The sequence below is a fragment of the Centroberyx gerrardi genome, chromosome 2 (genome assembly GCF_048128805.1).
Source record: "Centroberyx gerrardi isolate f3 chromosome 2, fCenGer3.hap1.cur.20231027, whole genome shotgun sequence".
In the NCBI taxonomy this organism is placed as follows: Eukaryota; Metazoa; Chordata; class Actinopteri; order Beryciformes; family Berycidae; genus Centroberyx; species Centroberyx gerrardi.
In genome coordinates this window covers 11,682,319-11,707,790 of record NC_135998.1, presented here as the reverse complement: position 1 = coordinate 11,707,790, position 25,472 = coordinate 11,682,319, and the positions used below count along the sequence as shown (strand labels likewise).

At 40.7% G+C, this 25,472-nt stretch overlaps 1 protein-coding gene across 2 annotated transcripts in view; it reads left to right on the top strand.

Moving 5' to 3' along the window:
- The window catches only part of LOC139923813 (matrix metalloproteinase-17-like), a 101,107-nt gene that overhangs the window by 42,143 nt on the left and 33,492 nt on the right, over window positions 1–25,472 (top strand). For both annotated transcript variants that reach the window (XR_013507115.1, XM_071914681.2), the window contains exons 2-3: window positions 5,396–5,528; window positions 6,598–6,733. Coding sequence is in view for 1 of the 2 variants with exons in the window: in XM_071914681.2 (XP_071770782.2) it covers window positions 5,396–5,528; window positions 6,598–6,733 (269 nt within the window). In the remaining variant the exon portion in view is untranslated. The remainder of the gene's footprint in view (window positions 1–5,395; window positions 5,529–6,597; window positions 6,734–25,472) is intronic.

Genomic DNA, 25,472 nt, shown 5'->3' with positions numbered 1-25,472 from the left:
CCAGCGGTGCAAAATATCCAAACATCTGGCTGGGTGTACGAATTGTACTGCGAGATGAGCCAGGAAGACACAATTAATCAAAGTAGGAAGCCGTCATCTTCATTCAACAGGATTGTCACATATTATATTGTATTCAGTTTTTGTTAGTGTGTATGAATCAGTGGCCGTTTGTGCCCTCCAAAGGACTGAGTTTAAATCTGAGCTCGCTTTTTTTGTAGTTATTTCTAAACCTTGAGCTTGAAATGAAAAAGTTCTGTGTCAACTGATGTGCACAAGCCTGAAGGAATTTGTAGGTGAGCGAGTATTGATGTTTTACAATAGAAAAGACTGCTTTCTTTGCAAGGATCCCACTCCATTGCAAAGTAAGATAACATTGAGGTATGACTGGATTATTTTTGGTCATTTACAGTGCAAAGAAGCAAATTAATGTGTGCTCAAGCTCTTGAGGCACTCATTACTTACAGAAGAAAGGTGAGTGCGCAGCTCTACTTTGTCAAAGTCATTTTAATTAATCAGGTAGACTCACTATTTGAAAAATGATGTGAAGATCAAATTGAAGATGAAATCCAAGTAGATTTTTATAAATGATGCTACTTTCCTCATCTGTTTGCTCCCTACTGTTTGGCTCCTACACTCCTTTGACAACTTTAACCTTCATAGCTATTTTCCTCAAAGGCAATACAGTAAGATGCTGCATGAGCTACAGACTAAACTCTGTAGAAGTGTGCTTCAAGACAAAGTACCTCTCAGAGAATGTTACATTTAAGAGGCTTTTATCTTTTAGAAGGTTTACTTAAGATGATCTTAAAGCATAACTTCAGCCATTTTCAACCTGGACCCTATTGTCCCTAAGTAACGTCTTGCATTGACACTCACCCTGTCACGATACATTCATTTTCAGTGTTTCCATGACTTGAAAGAGTAAACAAGGAAATGCTGAAACAATGGCCAAGGTAGCATCAAAACTGTATGAAAAAAGCATGAGTTTAGATCATTTTCTTTTGCATCGACATGAGATTTAAACAGACAGAGTTATGTTTTAAATTCACAGGTGCTGTTACCTGACAGATGGAGGGATAGTTTTATTAAGATTACTTTAACTGTCCTTTGGCATTTATCTTGAGCATCATTTGTCTGTTTTCCTTTCTCTAATCGCTGCCTGAATAAAGCTTACAAAAATTTACATTGATTTGTATTGCTTGGAGCAGCGGTTGACTTTCATAGCCCTTTGCCTGTTTTGCTCCATTGTTTTTTGGTTCTGCTATACAGCTCTGGGACAAGAAAGTAGAAGAATCAACACTCTTATGCAGAACACAACGCAGTAATTGAAACACTTGGCCTTTCTACAAAAGGAGATATGATTGTTGAGACAAACATCTCAGTACTGTAGCATCAAAGGCAAAATCTGAATACAACTTATCATTTGGGGTACAAGAATGTGGGAATACCAGAGTGTTGCACATCATTTTGTGCAGTCGGTGTGTTAATAACGAATGATTAAAGAAGACTGGAGTTTCAGCCATTTGCATCGGCCCCCTCACACTGCAGTTAATCACAGATTTAGAGGGGATGAACTTACTGTACAGGCAGCTTCTGTCTTTTCATCATATACAACTTTTTCTTTCTTTCTCTCTATCTCTTTTAAATTTGTAATTTTTCTTTCTTTAGCCTCTCTCTGCCCTTAAGCAGATTTTTGCCTATCTCTTCTTTCTGTTAGAAATCCAGTGTGACCAAATACAGCCATTTAAATGACATCTATTTATACATAAACATAAAGTTTAGATATAATGTAACATAGGTTTTTTTCAACATCAATGATGATTATGTGTCATTGATGTACGTATTGATGTCTGAGGCACAGGTATGCGGTATGCATTTAGAAGTGCTGCAAATATTCAATAAGATGACTGCTGCTCACTTGGACAAACTTTGCTCAGGTGCTGTAGGTATAATACAGAGAAAAGATAAAATCTCTCCACACTTAGAGCCAAGAAGTTTATTGCTGAACTTTTGGTCCAAAGCACTTCAGCAGTATGCCTAACACTTGAAATGTGAAAATGTGACGATTACATTTAAGCGTGAGTAAGCTTTTTCTTTTTTCTAGACTGATGACTGCTATATGGGAGGAAATACCAAGTATATCAAACTGTCACTTAGTAACCTTGCATATGTCTTAACACAAAGGCTAGATGCAGGAGCAGAAAATAAAACTTTTTCTCTGACCCAGATTGGATTGTTTTTCTGCGATAAACCAACAGTCATCTTTAGTTGGTTTAAAATAGAAAAAGATATCACTGTGGATTGATGCTCCCTTAGTGGTTTCAACCTCAGCTGGTCTGTGTGAATCAGTTCAGTTGTGGTCAAAATGTTGTGGGCTGTAATCCTCTAAGGGATGCAAGTGTAGAGTGCTGGTACATTTTTCTATTTTATTGTCTTGCATTTTTATGAAGCACCAAGGGCTGAAAGATATTGACAAAAAATCTAATTGCAATTATTTGACAGAATATTACAACTGCGGTTTAAACTGCGATTCATATCATCAAGTTTTTCGTCATACATTTTTTAAAACTTTGAAAAAAACAGTTATTTTGTGCAGGATTTAATAAGTATTTTTGAGTATGATGAAAGGTTTTCACAAATGTTGTACTTGATTCATGGAGAAAGAAAAGCCAGCACTCTTAATGTCCTTTTATCATATATTTGAATGGGCAGCTATAGAGCACAAACGACGGACGCGTTTCAGCAATAAGCCATCATCAGCGTTGACTTTGGCCGTGCACCTAAGGAGGGTTTTTTTTGACCGAGTTGTGCTCGCATTTGGCGGAGTTTGTACTTGATTCATGGATCAAAGATTACCTGGAGCTCTAAAACACCTTTAGAAATCAATTTTGGACGCCTCTCTCTTTTAAGCAATTAATTGCAGCCTCTGCGAGCAATTTTTTTTAGATTAATTGTTCAGGTCTAGCACCTAGTCAGTATACTAGATATGCATACCGTAGCTTCGTACTCCTTGTGTAGTTAATTTAAAATCAAAACCCATATGATGTGGACTGCATACAGTGAAGAATCAGGTATATTTTGCAGTAGCAGGGGGGCATGGTGAGCTGGTCCTGGGTTCAAGCCCCCACGTTGATTTCTCACTTGGTCCTGGTGAAGTGTCCTTGAGCAAGACGCTGAATCTTTACCAGCACCTGCTGTTCTGCAGCCTTGACTTCCCTGTGGAAAGAAAAGTTTGCTATGGGGGGGATCAATAAAGTATTGTATTATTATTTTTCTGTAAATCCAGCCAAAAAGTTCAATATACAGTACCGACGTGCCCATCAGTCATTGGAAAGCGGACTGGGTTTATTTGGTGGCTGCTGAACCTCAATGTGCCTCTGGAAGCCCCGGCTCAGCATAACCTAAAGTATCCCAGAATCCCAGTGCTTTTGGCCCGGACCGCACTCTCCCCTCCCCCCCCTCTGTCAGCAGCATCACACTGAACCGTTGATGTTGTTGTCAGACTTCTGAATCAGCTGTTTAATGCCATTCTTTTTATCTTTCCAATTTTTCTTTTTCACATTTGCAACTATCACTTCCATTGACATCCTGGTCTGAACTCAGCTTTATCATCAGTTCTTTCTGTTTTATTTTAATTCCTTTCTGATTTCTTTTGTAATCATCGGATGTGTGAGAATAGTATAAGAAAAACACTGCTGAGCCCTCTGGAGGTGTTGTGGGCTTATTTCAACGTCTGTGGTGGGAGATGCCCACTTAATAACCCCCATCATGCACCAGCTCTCATCCACCCTCCTCTCCTCTTATCCAAGCCAGGCTTCAACATAGGCACTGAGCCTTGTTTAATAGCACAAGGGGCAGTTACATCAGAATCGTTTTATTTGTAAATGAACATTGGCCAGTCTCCAGGACATTTACCAGGCCATTAAAAGATAAGGTGCTGAAATTAAACACGGAGAGTCATGATTCTGTAGAGACAGTGCAGATGTAATGTAATCCAGCACTGACACAACCTGCTTATGGAGAACAAGAACACTTCTCTGTCTCACACTGTGATCTGAGTCTGACACCCTCACCTTGCCTACGTGTGAGTGCATGCACACAGACTCACACAATTCACACACACTGTACAAATGCGCAAATACATATACAGACTTTGTTGAATTTGTTTTGGTCTGATTCATTTTGCAATTTCGATTAGGAATTGGGGAGTTTCATGGGAGGAGTTATTAACGATACCAGATAAAGCAGAGGGTCCGAACTCTGGTCCTCGGGACCCAGAGTACAGCTGATTTTCTATCCTACCAGGTAGTTAATTGCATTGACCTGGCATCCCAGGTCTAAATCATTCCTTATTAAATGGCTAGATTAAAAACCAGCAGTACTTGGGGTCCTGAGGGCCTGCATTGGGAACCACTGAGATAAAGTGCCATTTCGATTTGTTAAACTCTTTTGGGAAATTGATGTCATTCCTCATGTTCCTTGTTGTGACTTAGAGACAATTTAACTTCCCAACAGTACTCTCTTTACACAGCTTTGAGCTTTGCCACCAAACCCCTGATGTTACATTTTGAAACTCCTTCAGGAAATTGATGTCGTTGCTCATCCTCCTCGATGGTACTTAGGGTCAATTCAATTCCCCATTAAACTTTTCCCACACTGGGCTAGCAATGCCAAGGATGGAGAGGCAAATATCAGTCAACAGAGAGCTGTGTAAGAGCTAAGTCATTTAGTTAATGGAATTTCCCCAGTCGTCGATAGAGGAGGGATGCCTTGCTATCGATCTGTGTCACTCACCTCTGATGAGAGCTGATCAAAAACCCATTTAAAATCAACCAAGTCTGACTGGCTATCTGATCATGGAGGAGGGGGGGTACAGCTGATATCTAGATGGATTGTACAGATTGTACACCTGATACAGATGGAGAGGAGAGAGAGAGAGAGAGAAAACAAGAACCAAAAGATAAACAGCAAGAGAGAGAGGGAGGGAGACAGGGGGAGAGAGAGAGAGAGAGGGAGAGGGAGAATGAATGAATTATAACAAGAAAAGGGGTGAATTTGGCTGTAATTGGGGCCAAAGATGATTGACTCAAGAAGAAAATTTATCTCTCTAGCTTCCAGTGTTAAGGAAATGAAGACTTAATTTAGATGATACACACACAAACTCATACACGAACACTTTCAAGCTTTTTTCAGGAATGTGCATAACACACACAAACGTACACACACTCACACAGTTGTCGCCATGCCAAAGCCCTTCCAGAACACGGTCCACACAGTATACAGAGACACTACAGATGAACAGGTGTTGTGGACGTTCTCGGAGTCTTGGAATACTTGGAGCTCTTGAAATGTTTTGAGCGGCTCTTCAACACTGTGTCAACTGTTTCCCCTCCAGGATTGGCTGAGTAAGTTCGGCTACCTCCCGCCCCCCGACCCGGTGACTGGTCAGCTTCAGACCAAGGAGGCGCTGACCAAGGCCATCAAAGCCATGCAGAAGTTTGGAGGGCTGCAGGAGACCGGCGTCTTAGGTATGTGGGTGTGTGTGTTTGGGGGGAGGGGCGGGGTCACGTGGGAGGGTTGGCACTTTGGGTGGATGTAGGTACTATGGCTGTGTGTGCGTGTGTGAGTGTGTGTAGTGACTGATTGAGTGACTAACCCCCATCATGGAAGTCAGCTGGTGCTGATTTGCTGTCCTTTTAACTAATTGAAAAAGCCACATTGGCCCCGCGTGATGCGAGGCAAAGCGTCCCAGAGGCGGTGCAGCACCTTCACGATACGCTTCAGCTCAATTGTTTTTTTGGGGCCATGGTGCGTTGCTGAAGCATAGCTTAGGCACAGATGTCAATTACAATGAAATAAAAATGGATGAAAAGGAGAAATGCTTGTTTTATAATTTGTGTGCAACATCAAAACATTTTATAAATTTCCATAAAATAAAATAGATAGTAAAAATAGATAGTATCTTTACGCTAATTAACACTACCTAGAATGTAGAAAAGAAGAACAATTTTGAGCTAGTAACTAAATGTATTAAAATGTAAATGACTATAGGTTTAAAATATGATATGATATATTATAATGCATTTGCTTACCCATCACTGTGATTCTGACTGATTTTGACACGCACTAATGACAAAACTAGTGTAGCATCCCTGGAGAAACTCCAATGGAACAAAAATGTTCAACTTACGCAACATTTGAGGTGTGGTTTCATTGTAAGAGAGAGAGGGAAAAAGTGTGTTTGAGTGAGTGAGTTTGTATGTGCACGTGTACACACATGAGCGCGTGAGTGTGCTTGTGTGTAAGTGTGCAACATCACTGACAATGTTACTCCTTTTGAAGCTGCAATTCTCACACAGATGTCGAACTACGGTGGTGGAATGGGTGTACAGACTTTATCCATCTACTTACACCTGTTAGACATAATCTGTATTGATGTGTTAACTAATCTTAATAGTTTCCATCTGTCTGCCTTCGCAGACTATACCATAGTAATGCTATGTTAATTGGTAATTGGCTGTTAGTTTGTACTGCAATTACTACAGACTACACTTGACTGTTAAAAGTAGTATTCTATTCTATTCTATTCTATTGCAGACCAAGCCACTCTGGGCCTCATGAAGACACCCAGGTGTTCGCTGCCTGATGTGTCCGAGGCAGAAGGGACGATGGGCCGCAGGAGACGGAGCCTGAACCCCCAGAGCAAATGGAGCAAGAGGCACCTGTCCTGGAGGTAGGAACAGGACAAGATTACACTACAGTATAATACTACATAGCTGTCCTGGAGGTAGGGGACAGGAAAAGACAATGTAAAGTAGACAGTACATTGATTGCACAATAGTATAATACTATACAAGAGGCGAGCTGACAGCTCAGAACAAATAGAATAATGAATATGATAATATGTACAGTACATTGGTTAAACTGTTTTTTAATACTATACACTCACGCTGGAGGGAACAGTACAGTAAAATCCAATATACAGTAAACTAATTACACTGTAAATACACATTGCAATGCAATGCAGTTCACTTTAGTTCTACTCAGTACAGTTTGCTGTTTCAGTGTAGTTCATTCTATTCCAAATCAGCCTGATGCAATTCTGTTCAGGTTGATTCAGTTCAACACAGCTTAGTTCATCTCAGTCCAGTTCAGTTCATCACATCACATCACATCACATCAGTACAACACAGTGCAGTCAGATATAAGTCATAAACCACCACACCTCCACTGTTTTTTCTCCATCTGTGTTTCCTTCGATAGCTGCTAGATTAAAGGACTGTTCCTCAAGGCAGAAATCTTTTGTTTTCTGGATCAATTCTGGCTCAGAAGAAATGCATTTTGTAAGAGTGGCCTGCTGGTTAGAGAGACCTTTAACTAAACAGAAGGTTTGCATGTCCCTTCTCTCAGAAGATATGCAAGGACACAAATTACTGATTACAAAGCGTAGAAAATGGTGTCTGAAGTGCTCTGAAATGCTTGTGGAAATGCAATCAGTATTACAGTAAGGTATGCAAAGGTCACAGAAAGGTCTTTGTCTACATTCATTAGTCTAAGTGGTCTAAGTCTATGTAATTATACTGTAATTAATGGGCCAGAGACCAAAGACATATGGATGATTCTTAAAGAGCAAAGGCCCAGCCAAACAGTCATTGTGCAGTTTATCCATGACAAAACAATCTGGTTATGTTAACTGCAGCTCGACCATCTGTCACAGATAGAGGTAAAGCCCAGCATAGGGTGAGAGAGGAGAGGAGGAGGGAGCGAAACATATGGTTGGTCTCTGTGCTGATTTACACACGCTATGAGGGGCGATTAAACAATGAGCTGCTGTAAGCTGCTGTGTGGGCCAGTGTGTGTGTGTGTGTGTGTGTGTGTGTGTGTGTGTGCGCGCGCGTGCCCAAGTATTCAGTCCAGCCCTTTTTATCATACTCTGCTTGCACAGAAACACACACACGAACAAAGACAAATACACACGCACATGCACACAAACAAGAACGCACACACTCACACACGCATGTACGCATCCTCTCCCACCTGGTTGGTTTTTCTCCCTCTCTCTCTCTCTCTCTGTCTCTCTCTATCTCTCTCTCTCTCTCTCCCCCCCCCCCCCCCTCTCTCTCTCTCTCCCTGCTGGTGAGAGGTGTTTGTGGACAGTCTTTTCTTTTTCCCACTGACATTCAGTCAGTCAGTCATCAGACACTAGTTATGAATTTTCAAGTTCAAGTTTGTTTATATAGCCCTTTATCACAAGCATTTCTCAAAGAACTTTACAGAGAATGAACCTAAATAGATTTAACTGATCAATAGTCAACCATAGAACAGAATGATATAGGATAAACATCAGGAAGAGCAAGACACACAAAAGCAGATTTTAGCGAGACATAACAGCCTACCTATTCTACAGCCTAATTTTCACACAACCTTACTGGATTTTTTGTTAAACTCCCACAATCCTTCTTTGTATTCAACAAGATGATTGTCTGGTTGGCGATCTTCCCCTGTGTGTAGCAGGGACATGCAGAGCCTAGTTCAGGGGCTCAAATGACAAAAGGGGGCATCTTTAGCGCTCACATGGCGTGTGGGTGGAGAGTCTAGATCAGATCAAGCAGCCAAAACCACTGGTGAATTTTCAAGCCAATAGTGGCGGCAGGCGGCAGTTCCGCTAGGGGCTGTGGCCTCACTTTGGCTGCTCCGGCTCCAAAAAATGTCAACATGGCAGCAATCGTAAACCCAATCCTTAGGCTTCAAAACGGTCCTTCAGAAACCATATGGGTGACATCACACTCACTACGCCCATCTTTTTTACAGTCTGTGGTCTAGATAAACTACAGTACATATGTTTTTTTTTTGTTGTTTTTTTCTTTATTTCAAAAAGATATCACAAGAAAAATACAAGGACACACAATAACTTAATACTCGACAAGTACAAAGCATCACATCACAAGAACAGTACAAAATCAAGAGGAAAATAGGGGTAAACAAACACAAGTAATACAACAAATAATACACAACATATACAAGTAATATATAGGGTGTTGCACACTGTATAATATAAAGTCTTGTACGTTAAAGTATATTGTGGGTCTATATGGTATTTGTGATATTTTAGGTAGGATAGTGGGTGAGGAATCAGCTCTCAATGGACTTCAAAAATGGGGACCAAGAGTCCAGATACGTTTCAACTTCATTTCTTAGAGTTGCAGTTAGTTTCTCAAAGGCTGAGTGTTCTGTCAGTAAGCTGAGCCAGTGGTCTATGGATAATTTTGCTCTGTCCTTCCTTCTTGTGTGGGCAAAGCCAAAAGGCATGGAAGTAATCATCTATTGCGGTGTAACAGTGTGTGCATGTATTATCATCAGTGTAGCCCACAGGGTGGAGCTTATTGGTAGTGATGTGTGGTCCATGTAGGATTTTATGCTGAATTAATTGAGTCTTGGTGTTACGGAGAATGTCATGGAGAAGATGTTATTACATAGTTTTTGTTAGTCTTGCTCTGAATACTGTGCATTGAGATCTTTATTCCATTTGTCTATTGGTAGCGATACAGAGGTGTCTTGTGATAGGAGAATCTTATATATTTGTGCTATTATTTTAGGAGGGTGGAGAAGGCTGAGTTTTTGATAAAGAGGTGGAATATGGCAGTGAAAAGTGTTAATGTTTACTTTCTCCTTTTTGGCCTCTTTTATTTGTATGTACTGTACTGAAAGCAGCAGTGATCTGGGATTTTGTATTTGTCTTGGAGTTGGTCGAAGGTCATGAGCAAGCTGTTATTGAAGTGGTGTCCCATGCTGGCTACTCCTCTCTCTTTCCATAGTGGGAGCAGGAATGTGGGTTTTTTTTCCAGTTCGGAACATTGGGTTATTCCAGATTGGGGTGAGGGAAGATGGAGAGGAGAACTACAATAAATTTGTTGGTTTTGAGATACAGTGCTGCTGAGTAAAAGTGTCATGGCATAATGCACGGATCAGAAAATTTTGACGAGCTTCGTGGTGCCGAAACCCTTGGTTCCTAAAAGGAGAGACTTTAACGTAATTCCAGCTTGCCACTAAGCGGTGGTGCTCACATAGGAGAACAGTGGTGTAGTCAAGAGTATAGGCACGTATAGGCTGTATACTGACTTATTCTACTGAGATTTCTAATGAACAGTTTGTCTTATGCCCACATATTTTTTTTGGCACATACTCATTATTAACAAGCTGCATCAGCAGAATGCAAATCCATATGGAAAACAATATCAATCATGACAAACTGAATCTAACCAGTCACATGTATTTGTGGATATGTACTGTAACATTAATTCATGATGGCAGCCTGGCAGGAGGAACATTAGCTATACAGTTACATTGCTACCACTTAGTCTACACACAGAATTGCTGGGTTCCAGTACATAAATGACAATTGAAAATGAAATGAAAATGAAACGAAGCATGGGGTGAAAAAATGAATGAAGTGTAGTGTGATTCATTGAGTATTGGGGTTGAGGTGAGTTTGGCACATCCGCCAATGAAAATAATCCCGAGAAAATAGGCGTCTAATATTATTTCCGCCTTTCAATGAATGGCCTATAGGCGGAACAAATGTTTTGTGTTTCTCTAGGAAATGTTTAAAATGTTTTGGCAAACAGGCTATGATGGTGAAAGACAGCTAACCTACCAGAGCACAGCAATATAGTAGTGTGAGTGGATCTATTCTTCTTGACAATACATGATGTGGTTATCCTGATCATTCCAGGACTGTAGAAACTCAAACTACAGCATCAGTTGATGCTGCTGACCTAGCTAGGCACCGTGGGACTGGACAGCATCTGGACTTGTTTGACTTCCTTAGCTATTTTTCTCGTGTTTGTTTGTGTCTTAACATTTTTTCTTCTTTCTTGCACAGTAGAATGTTGAGCTATATCTCATTGGTATAAGTTGTTAAGTTGGTTTAGCTGAGGTTAGGATCAGGCGTTTCATGGCCTCTCAGTCGGGGAGAATGGAGTAAATGTTGCTTTGCCAGGGGCTGCAGTGTGTGACTGACAGCAGGTACACACCGCAGCCCGTCATGTTTTGCGAGCAGTTGGCAATGTGAAAATCCTTGCTATTATCCCAGAATAAGTAATGCTGTGATAGTGTTTCTTAAGAAGGCAAGTCTAGTTAGCAAGGTATTTTGGTGAAGGAAGTTTTATGTTTCACCTTTATCTGTGGCAGCTACAAGAGCAGTTGTGTCTAATGTACCTCCGTTCATTAAAGTGGAGGCTAGAGGCTTGAGAGCTCTCCCATTTCAGAAAGTTTGCCTGTGGTTTCCGACCGATTTGTCTTGGATGTGTTAAGGAGATGAAGCATGCTCTGTTGCTTCGTAGGCAGGTGTTTATGTAGTTGAGAAGTGCTAATCAAACTTTAAATATGAGTTTCAGTGTTAAATTTGGCGACAACTCCTATGATATGTGTGGCAGTTTGTGCCACATTCAAGAGAGGCAGACAGAGAGGCCCAGAGGCGTGTCCTGGGGCAGACCTGGCAGATGGGGCAGAGCAACATGCAGGGGAAGGAGCAGTGTTTCCGCTGCATTCATTCAGCAGTGGAAGCCTGTGTCAATCTCACAAGCAGAGTTGTTTTCGGTCACTTCTACTCCATGTGTAAGCGAGGCTGCGCGCTGCCACCATGGTGGTGAAAATACACGCATTCATTATGGGGTGAAACCGAAGCACCTGAACATCACGCCACTGGGCTTTTCGGTGTAAAAAAGCATACCTGCAGGGTGGAGGGTCTGCAGAGAATCAGCTGAAGTTGCAGGGAAAGCAACAGCAAAAGGTGGAGTTTGTGTAGATTTCAGTTTACATAAACATTCATAAAGTATCCTCTAAGGCAGTGTTTCTCAACCTAGTCCTCAAGGACCCCGTGTTCTGCAAGTTTTAGCTGCAACTCTACTCTTGCACACCTGATTTAATTGAGGGCCACACATTCTCTTGAATCAGTTGTGCAAGAGCAGAGCTGAACTTTTATTTTTCTATTTCTATTTCTGTTCTATTCCTAACCTTTATCCAATTAAGAACAAATTCCTGTTTAAAATATTGTTTTTTATATTAGGCTACATGGTTCTGTTTCAAAAGTAAAGCAATAAATGTTTGCTTAATTAAATAATTAATTATATCATCAGCTGTCATGTTATTTCTTTACCAACCCCCTGCTGCTACTTGATCCTGTAGACTTCCAGCAATTGAGCTAAGCTAACCGTTCCCATACCTTTAGACTGCATAAAAAAGGCGTCCATGACTTCGTCTGACTCTGGGTAAGTAGGAAAAATAGCCAAATTCCCCAAAAACCGACCTATCCCTTTAAAACAGAGGAATGTTATTGATATAATTGCTAACAGTGATGTAGGTAATGAAACGGACTAGGGGCTCTAGTGGAGGGGCGGCTTGGTGTTCTGTCCAGGCTTGCGGGTCATTGTCATCTCACATACATCTACAAATGTCACAGTAATAGGCCAGTGAAAGCTGAGATATATCATATGGCTGCAGCACATTTTGTTATTTCACCAGTTTCTGAGAGTTTGGGGAGAGATGAAGAGAGAGGAAAGGGGTTTGTGAGTTAGTAGTGGGATACTGGTTAAGCCCATATAGACACTTTTGTCAGCAGTTTACAGCTTTGTCATCAGCCTCAGTCTGGGAGGGCTCTTGCTGCTCTGCGACAGGGCGTTAGAGAGGTGGAGTTTGAACTAGTGGTGGTTGAGCAAGTGTGAGGGCTAGATTTGTAATACTACAGAGAAATGTATGCACCCAGCTCCCTTTTCTTTGGCATAAAGATGTATGGCAAAAAACAAATGCATTGTGTGTCTGTGTCTAATTGACGTGTAACATCTGTTGGTGGGGAGATGTGTGAGGAGGCTGTGCGCTTCTACTCCACATTGTATGGTGCTGATCAGTGTGACCCTGAGTATATGGACGTATTGTTGTCACCCAAAGGACTAGTGATGTGTGGGTCAGGTTTTTGTCAACCTGTGACCGCCCAATCTGACACATAAACATATCCCGACATAACATGCCCGACCCATTGACATACACATAACACAACGACCCGAAAAAGATCCACCAAAAAAAAAAAAAAGATTCTGGCAGCCAGGAAACAAAAGACTCTTGTATAAGGCTGTACGTAATGCATGCACTGTGCAGTGTGCACAGGATATAATGTATGGATGACGGATAAACCAGCTGGAGATTGGAGTTTATTCCGTTAATTAAATTTAAATTTCATTGAAATTTAGTCTATAATTACATTCTGTTTGTACTGTGTGTATTTGACCTGCACCCAATCTTCATTCGACCCTAACCCGCCCCACCCGCGGATAAACCTGCAGCATCACTACAAAGCACTGAATTGAACTCTTTTATCTTTTAATGAACTGTCCAAGGCTGTTTCCTAAATGGCTCTTGCTCGTGCCCGGGGGACTGACGGCTTGCCTGTGGACTTACATAAGGCCTTTCGGGTCATTGTTGGCTAGGACTTGAGTGACTTCAAAAACTGGACACCTGTAGCTCTGCTGTCTCTGGATTGCAAACTATTTGCCCAGTGCCTTGCTAATAGGCTTAATATTAATATATAATAATATTAATTATTATTATTTGTTTGCAATAATCAGGGCATTGGGCCAGTGAAGGACAGCCTCCGAGGTTGTGTAGGTCTTGGAGGGGGGTTTCTGCTCCACAGTTACTAACCCAAAACTGGTGGACTTCTGTTGGTCAGGACATCAGTGGATGAGCGCGCCCTCTCTGGTTAGGGCTTGTTTGACTTGGAGAGCAGGGTGGCAGCAATCCAGCTTCAGGCAGCGCAGAAACTGTTGTAAGGAATCAGCATCTGCTTGAGGGGACCAGCATGTGCACTACTGTCGAGGCCGAGGACTGATGGTTCAGGGCTGTAACATCAGCTTTTCCTCATGTCTCTCTCTCTCTCTCTCTCTCTCTCATTCTCTTTCTCTCTCTCTCCTGCTTACTACTTCTAATCATACACCCTTGGCCCCACTCAACTCTGTGAAACAGAGTTCAGTCCAGTGAAGCCACCTTTGTATTCACAGCACTCAGATTTGTATAACAGTGCAAAGGAGCTACATTTCACTGGAAGTGAGATACAGACATTCAAATGTCTTTTGTAGATTTATTCAGCCTAGAGCTCTAGCCAAGGAACAGATGGTGAATTTATTGTGCCTTTATGATAAACACTTGTGGATTATCTGCTGGCTCCAAATCCAGAGAGGTTTCCATATGGTGCAGTTTGTCAGTAAAGAACCAGGGCAAAGCACTGATATTCTGTCCAGGATTTCCTCCACAATTGTGTCGATTAATTGTGTTGATATTAATTATATGTATTTATTTATTCATTTATGATAGATATTTCACATGAACATGGCCGTTGTGGCACTTAACTGATATCTGAGATAGAAAATCATCACTTACACACAAAAAACACACACGCATACGCAGTCTTACTAAATATTTCTTTGTCTCTGTCTCCTGCCCCTTTATTCAGCTCCAAGGGCCCTGTATTGTTGATGCAGTACAAACATTAAACACTTTCACTATATCTAATTCAGTAAGTCACCCAGAGAACATTTTTATTACTCTTCAATAAAAGCAAAGGCGAAAAAGCGCTGAAATGTTGTGCTGAAGTACTGTTACTTCAATTAAAAGTTATTCAAAAAGGAATAACAAACTACCTTGAAAGTGTCTTAAAGCCACAGGAGACTGAAATCTGTGATTCTCGTAGAGGTCTTGTTAGCTTTAGGGATTTAATAAAGGTCGCAAAAGTTTCAAAAAGCAGCAGCATTCTTATATGCAAAAAGCCTTGTCATGTAATTGGATGTTTTTTTCCCCTTAACCCCATCTCAGGTTGTCACTGGGTGGAGTTACTTTGAGACAATCTCACATGATAGAGTCTTCACCGGCAATAAGTGCCTACTCTTAGACCTTATTAGAAAAGTATCTGTCTTCCTTGTTTACATTCTATTGATGCATTGGGTGCATCCATAGCTTGGTAATCCACGTGCCTGAAGCCCTATGGTCGGACCGAACTGGACCGATGATAAATTCAAACCGCTGTCAGGAATATGTAACTGGCAATAATTTATTTACTCTTCCTCATCATCGCTTTGTCTTATTGGCTATCCGTTTGTAAATCCTTGTCACACTGTGCGCTCTGTTCCAGTGCTGTGGAACTGGACTGGACTGTATGTTGTATACATGTTTTTTTTAGGGATTGTTTGTTTGATGTATCACAGGTTCATTCACTTCAGCTACCTCTCCAAAAACAGTGTTTATCTTTCAAACCTTGGTAAATGGGTAGAAAGGTACTCAATTTTTATATCGATGTTAAGTATAGGAGTAGCCTGCTAAACAGTTAGTCAAGTACTTTATTACTTTCAAATGAAAAGTAAGATTTTGTACATGTTCCAAAATTTACTGATTACCCCTATTGGCATGGTCTTAACAAATAATTAGATTCCACTATCAGCCCAAGTTTTAACAATGGTCCTGTTCTAGTTGTGAATGTAAAATTTACAAGTAACAAGCAAGTGAACAAGTAAAAGCACTCTCAGAACTAGCTTTGCTCTAAATAATCTACTCAAATACAGCAACTAGGATAGTTATAATTAATTCTCTCTTTTAGACCTCTGTCTAAAAGAAGCTTTTGTGAGTCAGAACTCAATCAAAGCACGCATGCAAAAAGTCAAACCGCTGACACAATCATAATGACCATTCAACAAGGCTACAAGGACGTGTGTGATTCAGTTCGATCAGAGTTTTTGCCAACCAAGGACATGGTTATTATTCGGTTTTGAATTTACTGAGACAAATTTCAATAGATACATGAAGAAGCCTAGAATCCTCATGGACACTGTGGAATTGACCCGTGCTTTTCTATTGGCTGCTTGTAATGTTGTCTAAATCTCTTTGCCCTGTCAAATCCCAAACTCCCTTATCTCATATTTGTAATTCTTGTCTTCACCATTTTCCCTTCCTCTATCATCCCTCCTTCATTCTCATCTCCCTCTCTCACAATGTTTATTTCTTTCCTTCTTCCTCATACTGTCTCCTCTCCCATCCTCCCCTGTTTTCTTCGAGCTTGTGTAGCTCTGTAATAAAATGTTAGATTGTATAATATATTTTTGTGTTGTCTGTAAATTCATGCACTACCTTGGCTAGGTCTCCCCTGAGACTGACTTCATTAAATTAAAACGTAATTAATAAGGTTGTTGAAATCAAGGCACAAAACTGGCATGGCCCTGCTGTGCTCTGTAATGTTTATCAAAGTTAAGGCAGATACTACAGGGAAATGATGGCTCGTGCATTTTTCATGCACCTGTAGTCCGCCTGTGTAAACACAAGCCATTTCATGGGACTCTGCAGTTCATCTGTGATGCAGAGCAGGCGTGCTCTGACCTTGGTGGGCTTACCTACCATTACGTACGCACAGACACACACACAATTTGGATGCACGCACACACGCGCGCGCTGACAAAAGCAGGCACTCTGCCTCTCTCTCACTGCTTCTCTCTCATAAACAGTCTCTCTCTCACACACACACACACACACACAGATACACAAAATCACTCACCCTTGCCCATTTGAATTAGGACTAATAAGCAGGTGAATTGTTTGTGGAGGTTGAACCATTTGCGGTGACCTTGGCTAACTGTGGTTGGCAGCCTGGGTTGCTACACGACAGCAGAGCCAGTAATAAAGGTACTGGACTAGACATTACTGCTATTTCATTTAGTATATTTTTATGTCCTGCCACCATGGTACATCTCATGGTGATTATGGTGGGACATTAGGCAGCTCAAGTGCCTCTTGTTTAGCATAGTGGAGATTAGTAGAAAATAATATCAGTAAATAATAAATAATTAGGTAAATAAATAAATAAATAGATAAGTAAATGTGTATCTCCAAGAGATTACGAGTCCAATAGTGTACATCTTCTGTATCTTTACATCGTTAAATTACAGCCTTTGACATTATTATCTACTCTGTTTTACTGCTCAGCTCCTCTGGTCCAGACTGTCCTGCTCCTCCTCAGGATGAGTCCTTTTCCTTCTTTGAGAATATTTTTCAATAGTAATCTGGATTGAGGGAGCAAACAGAGTCAGAGTTAAAAAGTTAATATTAACGTTATCAGTCCACTCAGTGGATACTGACTAGCAGCTAGGCTATACAGCGTGCTAATCTCGGAAACTCAGCTGTATTCCGAGTAACGTTAACTGTTAGTTCTTCTTTTCGGGAATTCAGTCGGCCGTCTTCTTGGCATGGAAAAAAAATATCCCTCACGCGTGTGCAGTGGGAGGCGAACAGACGGGTCCGGTGAGAGAGTGAGTGAGCGAGAGAGAGAGAGAGAAAGAGAGAGAGAGAGAAAGAGAGAGCGAGAGAGAGAGCGAGAGAGAGAGCGAGAGAAAGAGAGAGAGCGAGAGAGAGAGAGAAAGAGAGAGCGAGAGAGAGAGAGAGAGAAAGAGAGAGAGCGAGAGAGAGAGAGAAAGAGAGAGCGAGAGAGAGAGGTCGCGTGGAGCAGTTTTACGATTATATAGTTTCATATAAAGTTTTCTGTGTGTGGGAAACCCTGGAGGGGTAGAGCAAGGGGAGATTGTCCACTAGTTAATCGATTGCGGATGGCGTCGTTCTCTCGGACAGATAAAAAAATAAAAATAAAAAATGCTAAAATGGGTCGCCAAATATACTTTGGCGGCCGTTAATATACCTGGGTGCCCCGCCCAAGTAAAGTCTATGTGTGGGAAACACTGATCTTTAAATTCAAGGGAGACAAATAGACTGTTAAATTTAAGCAAATTCTTTAATCAATCCGTGTTATATTAATTATCCCTCATAGTACTTTATCCATTTTGTCCATCTTTTCTGAAATGTCCCTAAGCTTCCTTTCATTTTGTAAGTAAGCTGCCCGCACCTGTTCCACTAGTTCTCTCCATTGAGGACAGATGTTCTGAAGCCAGTTTTTAGTAATTAATTTAAGAGCCACAGCCCTCATTATTCTCAACAGATACTCATCTCTATTATCAACCATTTCCACTGGCATTTTCCCTAGTAATACAAAATGAAAATTCATAGCAAGATGAATTTTTACCAATGGCTTTAATCTCTGTATATGTATACAGGTCCAAAATGGTTTTAATACAGAACAGAACCAAAAGATATGACTAAAATTTGCATGATCTTCTCCACATTTCCGCTAGCATTTGGAAGATACATTTGAGTTAAGTTGAGAGTTAAGACAAATTGCATCTATATCTTCCAGGCATATTTCTCCAAAAATGAGAGGCTGTAGTTTTATTTGTTCCTACACAGGTTTCTTCCCACTTAGTTTTAGCTTTCTTACGTTTTTTCAAATATCTTATAAATAGTAGCTATTTGATGTTTTACATAAGTCATTGTTGTCATTTGTAAGCATAAACCCTGTGAGAGGATGTAAGCTGTGTGTACTTATAGTTTGAATGTCACTTTTTTGTATATAGCTCCTTACTTGGAGGTATCTATGAAAGTGGGAATGCGGGAGATCATATCTTTGCTTCAGCTCTTCAAAAGAAACAAACCCTTTGTCATTCAAATTCATTTTCCAAATATATCTAAACGTTTATGAGCCCGAATTGCAAAAACATTATCATTTGGATTGAAATGAGGGTCTCTTTTTATCTCTGGTACTATCAAACAGTCTTTTTCCATTTATCTCACCCAAAGCTTTAAGTGTGTTTCTAACCCAGATATTTGTGACTGTTTTAATCTTGAAGCTTTTCAAACAGAAAGGTTATGTTTTGACAAGTCCATTATCAGCATCTAACTCTATTGATCTCCACTTTGCTTGGGAGCCCGCAATGAACCATGTTCTCATACTTTGAATCTAGGCAGCAAAATAATAGTTTTGGCACAGCTAATCCCCCTTTCCTTTTAGATAACTGAAGCACTTTCATTTTCACCCTAGGCATTTTACTAGACCATAATAAATTATTTAACATCCTATCCCACTTCTTGAATACAGGTTTAGCTGTATATATAAAGGAAGAGTCTGAAACAAGAACAAAAAGTAAGCTAGTACATTCATGCGTATGTTATTTACACAATCTGTCAATGACATAGACACCATCCTCTATCAAAATCCTCCTTTAAGTCCTTTAGATTAGCTTGAGTTTTTACATTTAGTTGATCATCTAATTCTTCATAATTCAACGTATATATGGAGTCCAAATCTTAAGTTAATTCCTAAATATTTTATTTTGTCTTGGTCCAATTTCCATATTTCTCTTTCAAAGTATTGGTGAATTGGTCTCACTTAAGGTTTCACATTTCTGCATATTTAATTTATATCCAGATACATGACTAAAATCTGTGATTTTCTGCATGACCATTTGCAGTGATTTCTCAATGTCTTGTAAATAAAGAACCACATCATCAGTGTGCAGCTGCTAAAGGTCTAATGCTAAGAACAAATGTAAGAGGAGACAGGGGATCCCCTTGTTTTGTCCCTCTTTGTAACTCAAATCTACTTGAGAGGGAACCCTTCACTCTAATCTGTGCCTTTGAGACATCATACATTAATTGTAGCAATTTGACAAGTGTCATGAAATCCAAAAGCCCTGCATGTTGCATAAAGATATGGCTAGGACAAATGCCTTCTCAGCATCTAATGTGAGAACCATTGTCTGACCAGATGTTCTATTTGCATAGTCCATTACATTTAATGTTCGTCTTACGGCGTCCGTTAGTTGTCATCCTGTAATAAAGCCAGTCTGGTGTGGATCAGTAATCTCACCAATGATCCTAGCTAAGCGATAACAAGCTATGATACCACTTAGCAATCGTTGGCCAACTAATTGTTATATATGAGTTACAATCAGTAGGTTCTTTACCCTCTTTATGAATTACAGTAATTATTTAATTTCTTTGTGTGACAGCTCATTGTGCATGTTCTAAATCCCAAATAAATTCTTTATCAAAATAGGAGAAAGTTCCTCTTTAAACTCCTTATAAAATGATCCAGTAGAGCCACCACTCCCAGGACATTTATCAGATTTTAACTTTTGTATTTTTATCTGTGCTGTTGCTGATCTTGGCCAGGTCTCCCTTGAAAAAGAGGGTATTAATCTCAATGTTACTTCCTGGTTAAATAAAGGTTAAATAAATAATAAAAAATAAATAAAAATAGCTGACGCTGAACTCAACAAAACCTTTTAATACAGTTTGGGTACAGACTCATGGATATACTGAATCAGGAAGGAATGTTCACAAGAATATTTTTGAAGGATAATTCCGGTTATTTTCAACCTGGGCCTTATTTTCCTAGTTTTTGCCATCGCAATGATTGATTGTGTTCAAATGTCATCACTCACTTCACTGCAGAGCTTTATGTACCTCCAGTTTCCCGGGATCGCTGATCTCCAATACACACCGAAAGGGCCGAAGCAATCTCCAACAGTAGAACCCCAAAAAAGTGATTAAGGGAGCAGCCACACTGACCTGTCAGGAAACAAAATGTTTGACGGATAGATTTCTGGTAATCCCACAGAAAGAAGGTGGGTGACTTAGTGAGAAGAGGAGGAGGGAGAGATACAGGGGAGAGAGGGAAGCAGAAACAGAGGACAAGGTGAAATCGGGTGACAAAGATGGGGTGAACCAAGGGTTGTTCACTCCTTGTGGATCAATGGTCTAAGGCCTCTCTCTCTCTCTCTCTCTCTCAATCTGTCCTGTCTCTCTCTACTGTGTACTGTCCAATAAAGGCAAAATGCCAAAAAAATAAGGGAGTGGAGGGACAAGGGAGAGAGAAGGAGAGTGAAACAGAGATAGGGAGAGAGAGAGAGAGAGAGAGAGAAGGAGGGAGACAATGATTGAGAAAGGCATGATGGAAGAAAGAAGAGAGGACTGGAAGATGGAGTTAGCATTAAGTCCGTCTGGTGTTGTGTTTATTCAAATCCTGTTACCACTGCAGTGGAGAGAGAGAGCTAGAGAGAGCTTAGCTAGAGAGGTATGAGAGATGGTGAGAGAACGAGAGGGAGGTAGAGAAATGAAATAAGAAGGAGGTCTGCAGAGAGAGACTAGCTGGGAAGTTGTTCCTAAAAGCTCATTTTGCGCTCTCCCACCAGCTCTTAGTGCAAAGCGAAGCGCGCTGCATTCTGAGGCTGTTGTCAATATGTTTTCCAGAGCGAGCCACATCTAGCCATGAAATACAAAAACTGATGGAATCACAGAAAATATGCAAACAGGAACTGTAGTTCTCATGCATGAGTCTGCAGTCTGGTCCCACTGGCCAATATTGTGTACTTCTCTGTCTGTCTGTCTGTCGTCTCTCATTTTAGTGGTTCTCTCTATGCGCAGCTCATTCCTATACCCAATTATTTTCCTTTCATTTCCACCCACCCATTCTATCCTCCTGTTTATCACTGATGTGGCTCTCGCCCTCATACTGTATGCACTCCTCTTCTCTCCTCTTGTTCCGTCCCATCTATTTTCCCCTTCCTCTCTTCTCTCCTCTCCTCTCAACTCCTATGTTTCCTCTCAGCTTTCCTCACCTCAGCTTATTTGTTCTCTACTCTTGTCTCCTCCCACCTATTCGCCCCATCTCCTCTCCTCTCCTCTCCTCTCATCCGCTGTCCACCTTTCCTTTCTTTAGTTCAATTTAATGGGCTTTATTGGCATGATATTTGACACCTGTTGCCAAAGCACATTTAAATAATAATGTAGCAATAATAATGTAATTTACATAATGAAAAGAAAATGCCAAAAGATTGGCAAGAACAAAAAGGAACAAAATCTAAGTGCATCCAGTTATCAGCATGTATTACCTAATTAGTACATGGAGGTATTAGCAAAATGAGGACTGATGGTACTGGTATATGACAAATTCAAGACAAACTGTTTTGTATCTTTTTGGGTAATGTTGATATTCCACTTGTTGTCTTTTGTGTAAGAAATTCATATGTTTGTATGTTGTGTACTCTCTGATAAGTAGTGAATTTGTGTCTCTATTGCTTCCTCATCACAATGGGAGCACAATCTTTTGTCTCTCGGCAGTATGGTTATGCTCACTCAGTAAGTGCATTGTCTTTTTCTTTTTTATCATTTACTGTGGCCAGATTGGCCAGATAGTCTGCCACACTGTCTATTTAAGGTCAGATGTACTTGAAGTTTGCATTGTGAGTTTGAAATTTCAGGCCAATAAATAATAATGATAACAACAACAACAGCAGCAGTAATAATAAAAAACTTAATTTATATAACACTTTTCCAAACAATTGTCACAAAGTGCTTCACAAAACAAAAAGATAAATGAATAGATACAATAAAAGAGTGGATTAAAAAAGAAGGAGAGAGAAATGAGAATAAAAAATAACAAAGGAAAATTACAACAAGGATAAAACAGGACATAAAAAGAACATTATAAGAATGCTTTCCTGTACACGTGTGCTTTGAGAAGTGATTTAAAAGATGCCACTGATCTGGCTAGCCTGAGCTCCTCTGGCACGGCGATCCAAAGCTTCGGCACTCTGACAGCAAAAGCTCGGTCACATTTTGTAACAAGCCAAGTCACTGGAACAACCAGCAGGCCTCTGCCAGAGGAGCTCAGGCTGAGCTGCGGCTCATAAGAGGTTAACAGGTCTGACATGTTGCTTGGGAGCCAAACCTCGCTGTGCCTGAAAAGTTATCAGTAAAACCTTAAAATAAATTCCAAAACTAACAGGAAGCCAGTGTAGAGCTGCTAAAATGGGGGTGATGTGATACAGTCTTCTTGATTTTATTAAGAGCCTTGCTGCTGAAGTTTGAACTAACTGCAACCGGGAGAGGGAAACTCTGAATCAAGCAAGGAGTAGAGGGAATTGCAGTAGTCTAAATGTGACAAGATAAAGATATGGGTAACTTATGTGAGGTGAGCAAAGAATAAAGAAGGCCTTATATTGGAAATATTTTTTTAATTCATTGAACAAGCCTCTTAACCTGAGTTCTCAGACTTTATTTTTGTTGGAGGACTTTTTGGGACATATCTGAAAGGCAAAGGGTGCTGGATAGGGATGGAGAGTCGACTCCAAATGAGTTGATTCTTGGTTCCATCACATCGATTCTGAGAATCAATTCTACTAATAAACAGAATTAGAGTCGACTCCTGTTGCAATCTCAACTCCAAAAGAAAATTTGTAATTAATTAATTTATCAATTGGACAAACAACAAAACTTGTTGAGCTAACCAGACTTTATAGAACATTTGTACCAAGTTTTCTACCATTTTGGTACCGTTACCGTTTTGTTGTACAACATTTTTATGTTGATTTTCATTTGGAATTTGGAATCAAATCCATTACAAGGAGTTGGAATCGGAATCAACTCTAAAAAATGTGGAATCGTCCATCCCTGTAGTGCTGGAGTCTCCTGGTTTTATCTGTACATACATCTGTGTGCTGAGAGAGAAAAGTGTAACACTATCTTGTAGTAGAAAATTAGAAATCTGTTGATTTAATTACATAAATATAAATATTAATAAATAATATTATTAATAAATAAAAACATGATGTTTTGGTCTCTCAACCTTAAATCCCGCTGCTGTCATGGCTCCCGTTTGATATAAATAAATGTCTGACCGGCTAGTACCTCGTATTTTAGCTCGGTATGCCCGTAATATTACAGCTCCAGCAGGTTCCATTTGATATATGATATATATTATGTTGGTGTTATATGATATATGATCTTTATCCTGCTCTGCTCCACCTTCCTCTTCCGATGCGACTTGCATCCCAATGACGTCACTACTCCACTAAGAACACGAACGCGAACTGCAGTCCCTGCTGGTTAGGTACATTTAGTGGCATGGAATATTTCCCATCTGCATCCCCTCCAGTCTTTACAGATGCTGCTCCTCCTGCTGGTTTTGGGGGGTCATATTATACACTGGTTCTCTGGTGTTGCCAAATGAGTTGCTATCACTGAAAGCAGAGCTCAAGTCTGTTGCCCTTTTCAAATTATATCTGATAGTTAAAGCCTGCCCACTATGGCGCTTTCAGTGATCCAGAAACGATCATGATGTTTTGCGACAATGAAGCAACCGTTAATATTTCAAAGGCTGCTCTTTGATGCCCATTATTAGCAGTCTAATTAGACATTTAGCATGGACATGGATATGCAATTTCCTGCCGGGCCCTGCACATATCCTGAGTAATGAGAATAGCATAGCCGATGCTCTATCGCTCAGATCACTTTAAATTTCCGGAATTCAAACCCTGCGTCGTGAAATTGCTCCATGACACACATAGTTTTCTCACATAGATAGTATATCCCTTGTTGGGTATTACTCTGTTAAACTTGGGCCAACTATGGGATGGCCACACAGCGACTCGTGCCTGGGCAGCCTGGCCCACATATAGAAAGTCTCACATAATCCTAGATCAGATCCAGAAGGCAACAGCTTTGCATTTCGTCATGCCGTCTCCCTTCAGAGAGACAAAGTGGGACATCGGCTTGGTTGTATGGTGGGCGCTCCACTGGCACACATAGTGTAGCTGGCTACCCAAGCTGCTAGGCCGCTGGTCCTCTGCCACCCATGAACACCATTTGTTTCAAAATCCTGATTGCTCATAAAACAAATGGTCTCCAGTGCTTGTATATGCTTGGCTAAACGTGCTGAATATCGAATATCGGACTTGAATTGGCCTTGATGTTACTTGCTCCCGCATTCAGGATATCAGCTCCACTATACACATAGTTTTTTTCTTTAAGTAGATGGTATATTCCTTGTTGGCAGCTTTTCTACTAAGCTGGGTCAACTAAGGGATGGTCACACAGGGGCTGGAGCCTGGCTTACACATAGAAGGTCTCACATAAGGCTAGAATAATCAGGTCAGATTCAGAAGTGCAACAGCTTTGCATTTCATCACGGTGTCTTCCTTCGGAGAGACAAAATTGGATATTGGCTTGTCGTATGGCGGGTGCATCACCAGTACACATTGTGTAGTTGGCATCTGATTTTGAGGTAGTGTTTGATCCCTGATGAGATTTTGATCCCTGCTTGCTCTCACTTTTGACTGCCTTTAAATTACGCTTCACAGGGAGTGATATGGAACAGAGCCTTGACAACAAAATAAAATCTGTATTTAGATTTATTCTGCAAGAAGTGAAGCTTGCGAAGCTACTTCAGGCAGACCACTCAAGTAGCGCTGCAGCTCTGGATCAACTGATGTGTCAATAATAATAACAATATCTTTTAGCAGGGAGTTAATAGTTGATAGTCTGGTGTGGGTCTGCCACTAAACACGACATACACCGGTTACAGCGCATCGTCAAATCTGCAGAAAGGATCATGGGAGGTAACCTGCCCACCCTCCATGTTCTGTTCTTCTCCAGAGCCAGGAAGAGGGCAGGGAAAATCACTGCCGATCCCTCGCACCCTAACCATCACATATTCAAACTCCTTCCCTCTGGCAGGCGCTTCAGGTCACTGAAGGCCAAAACCACCAGACACT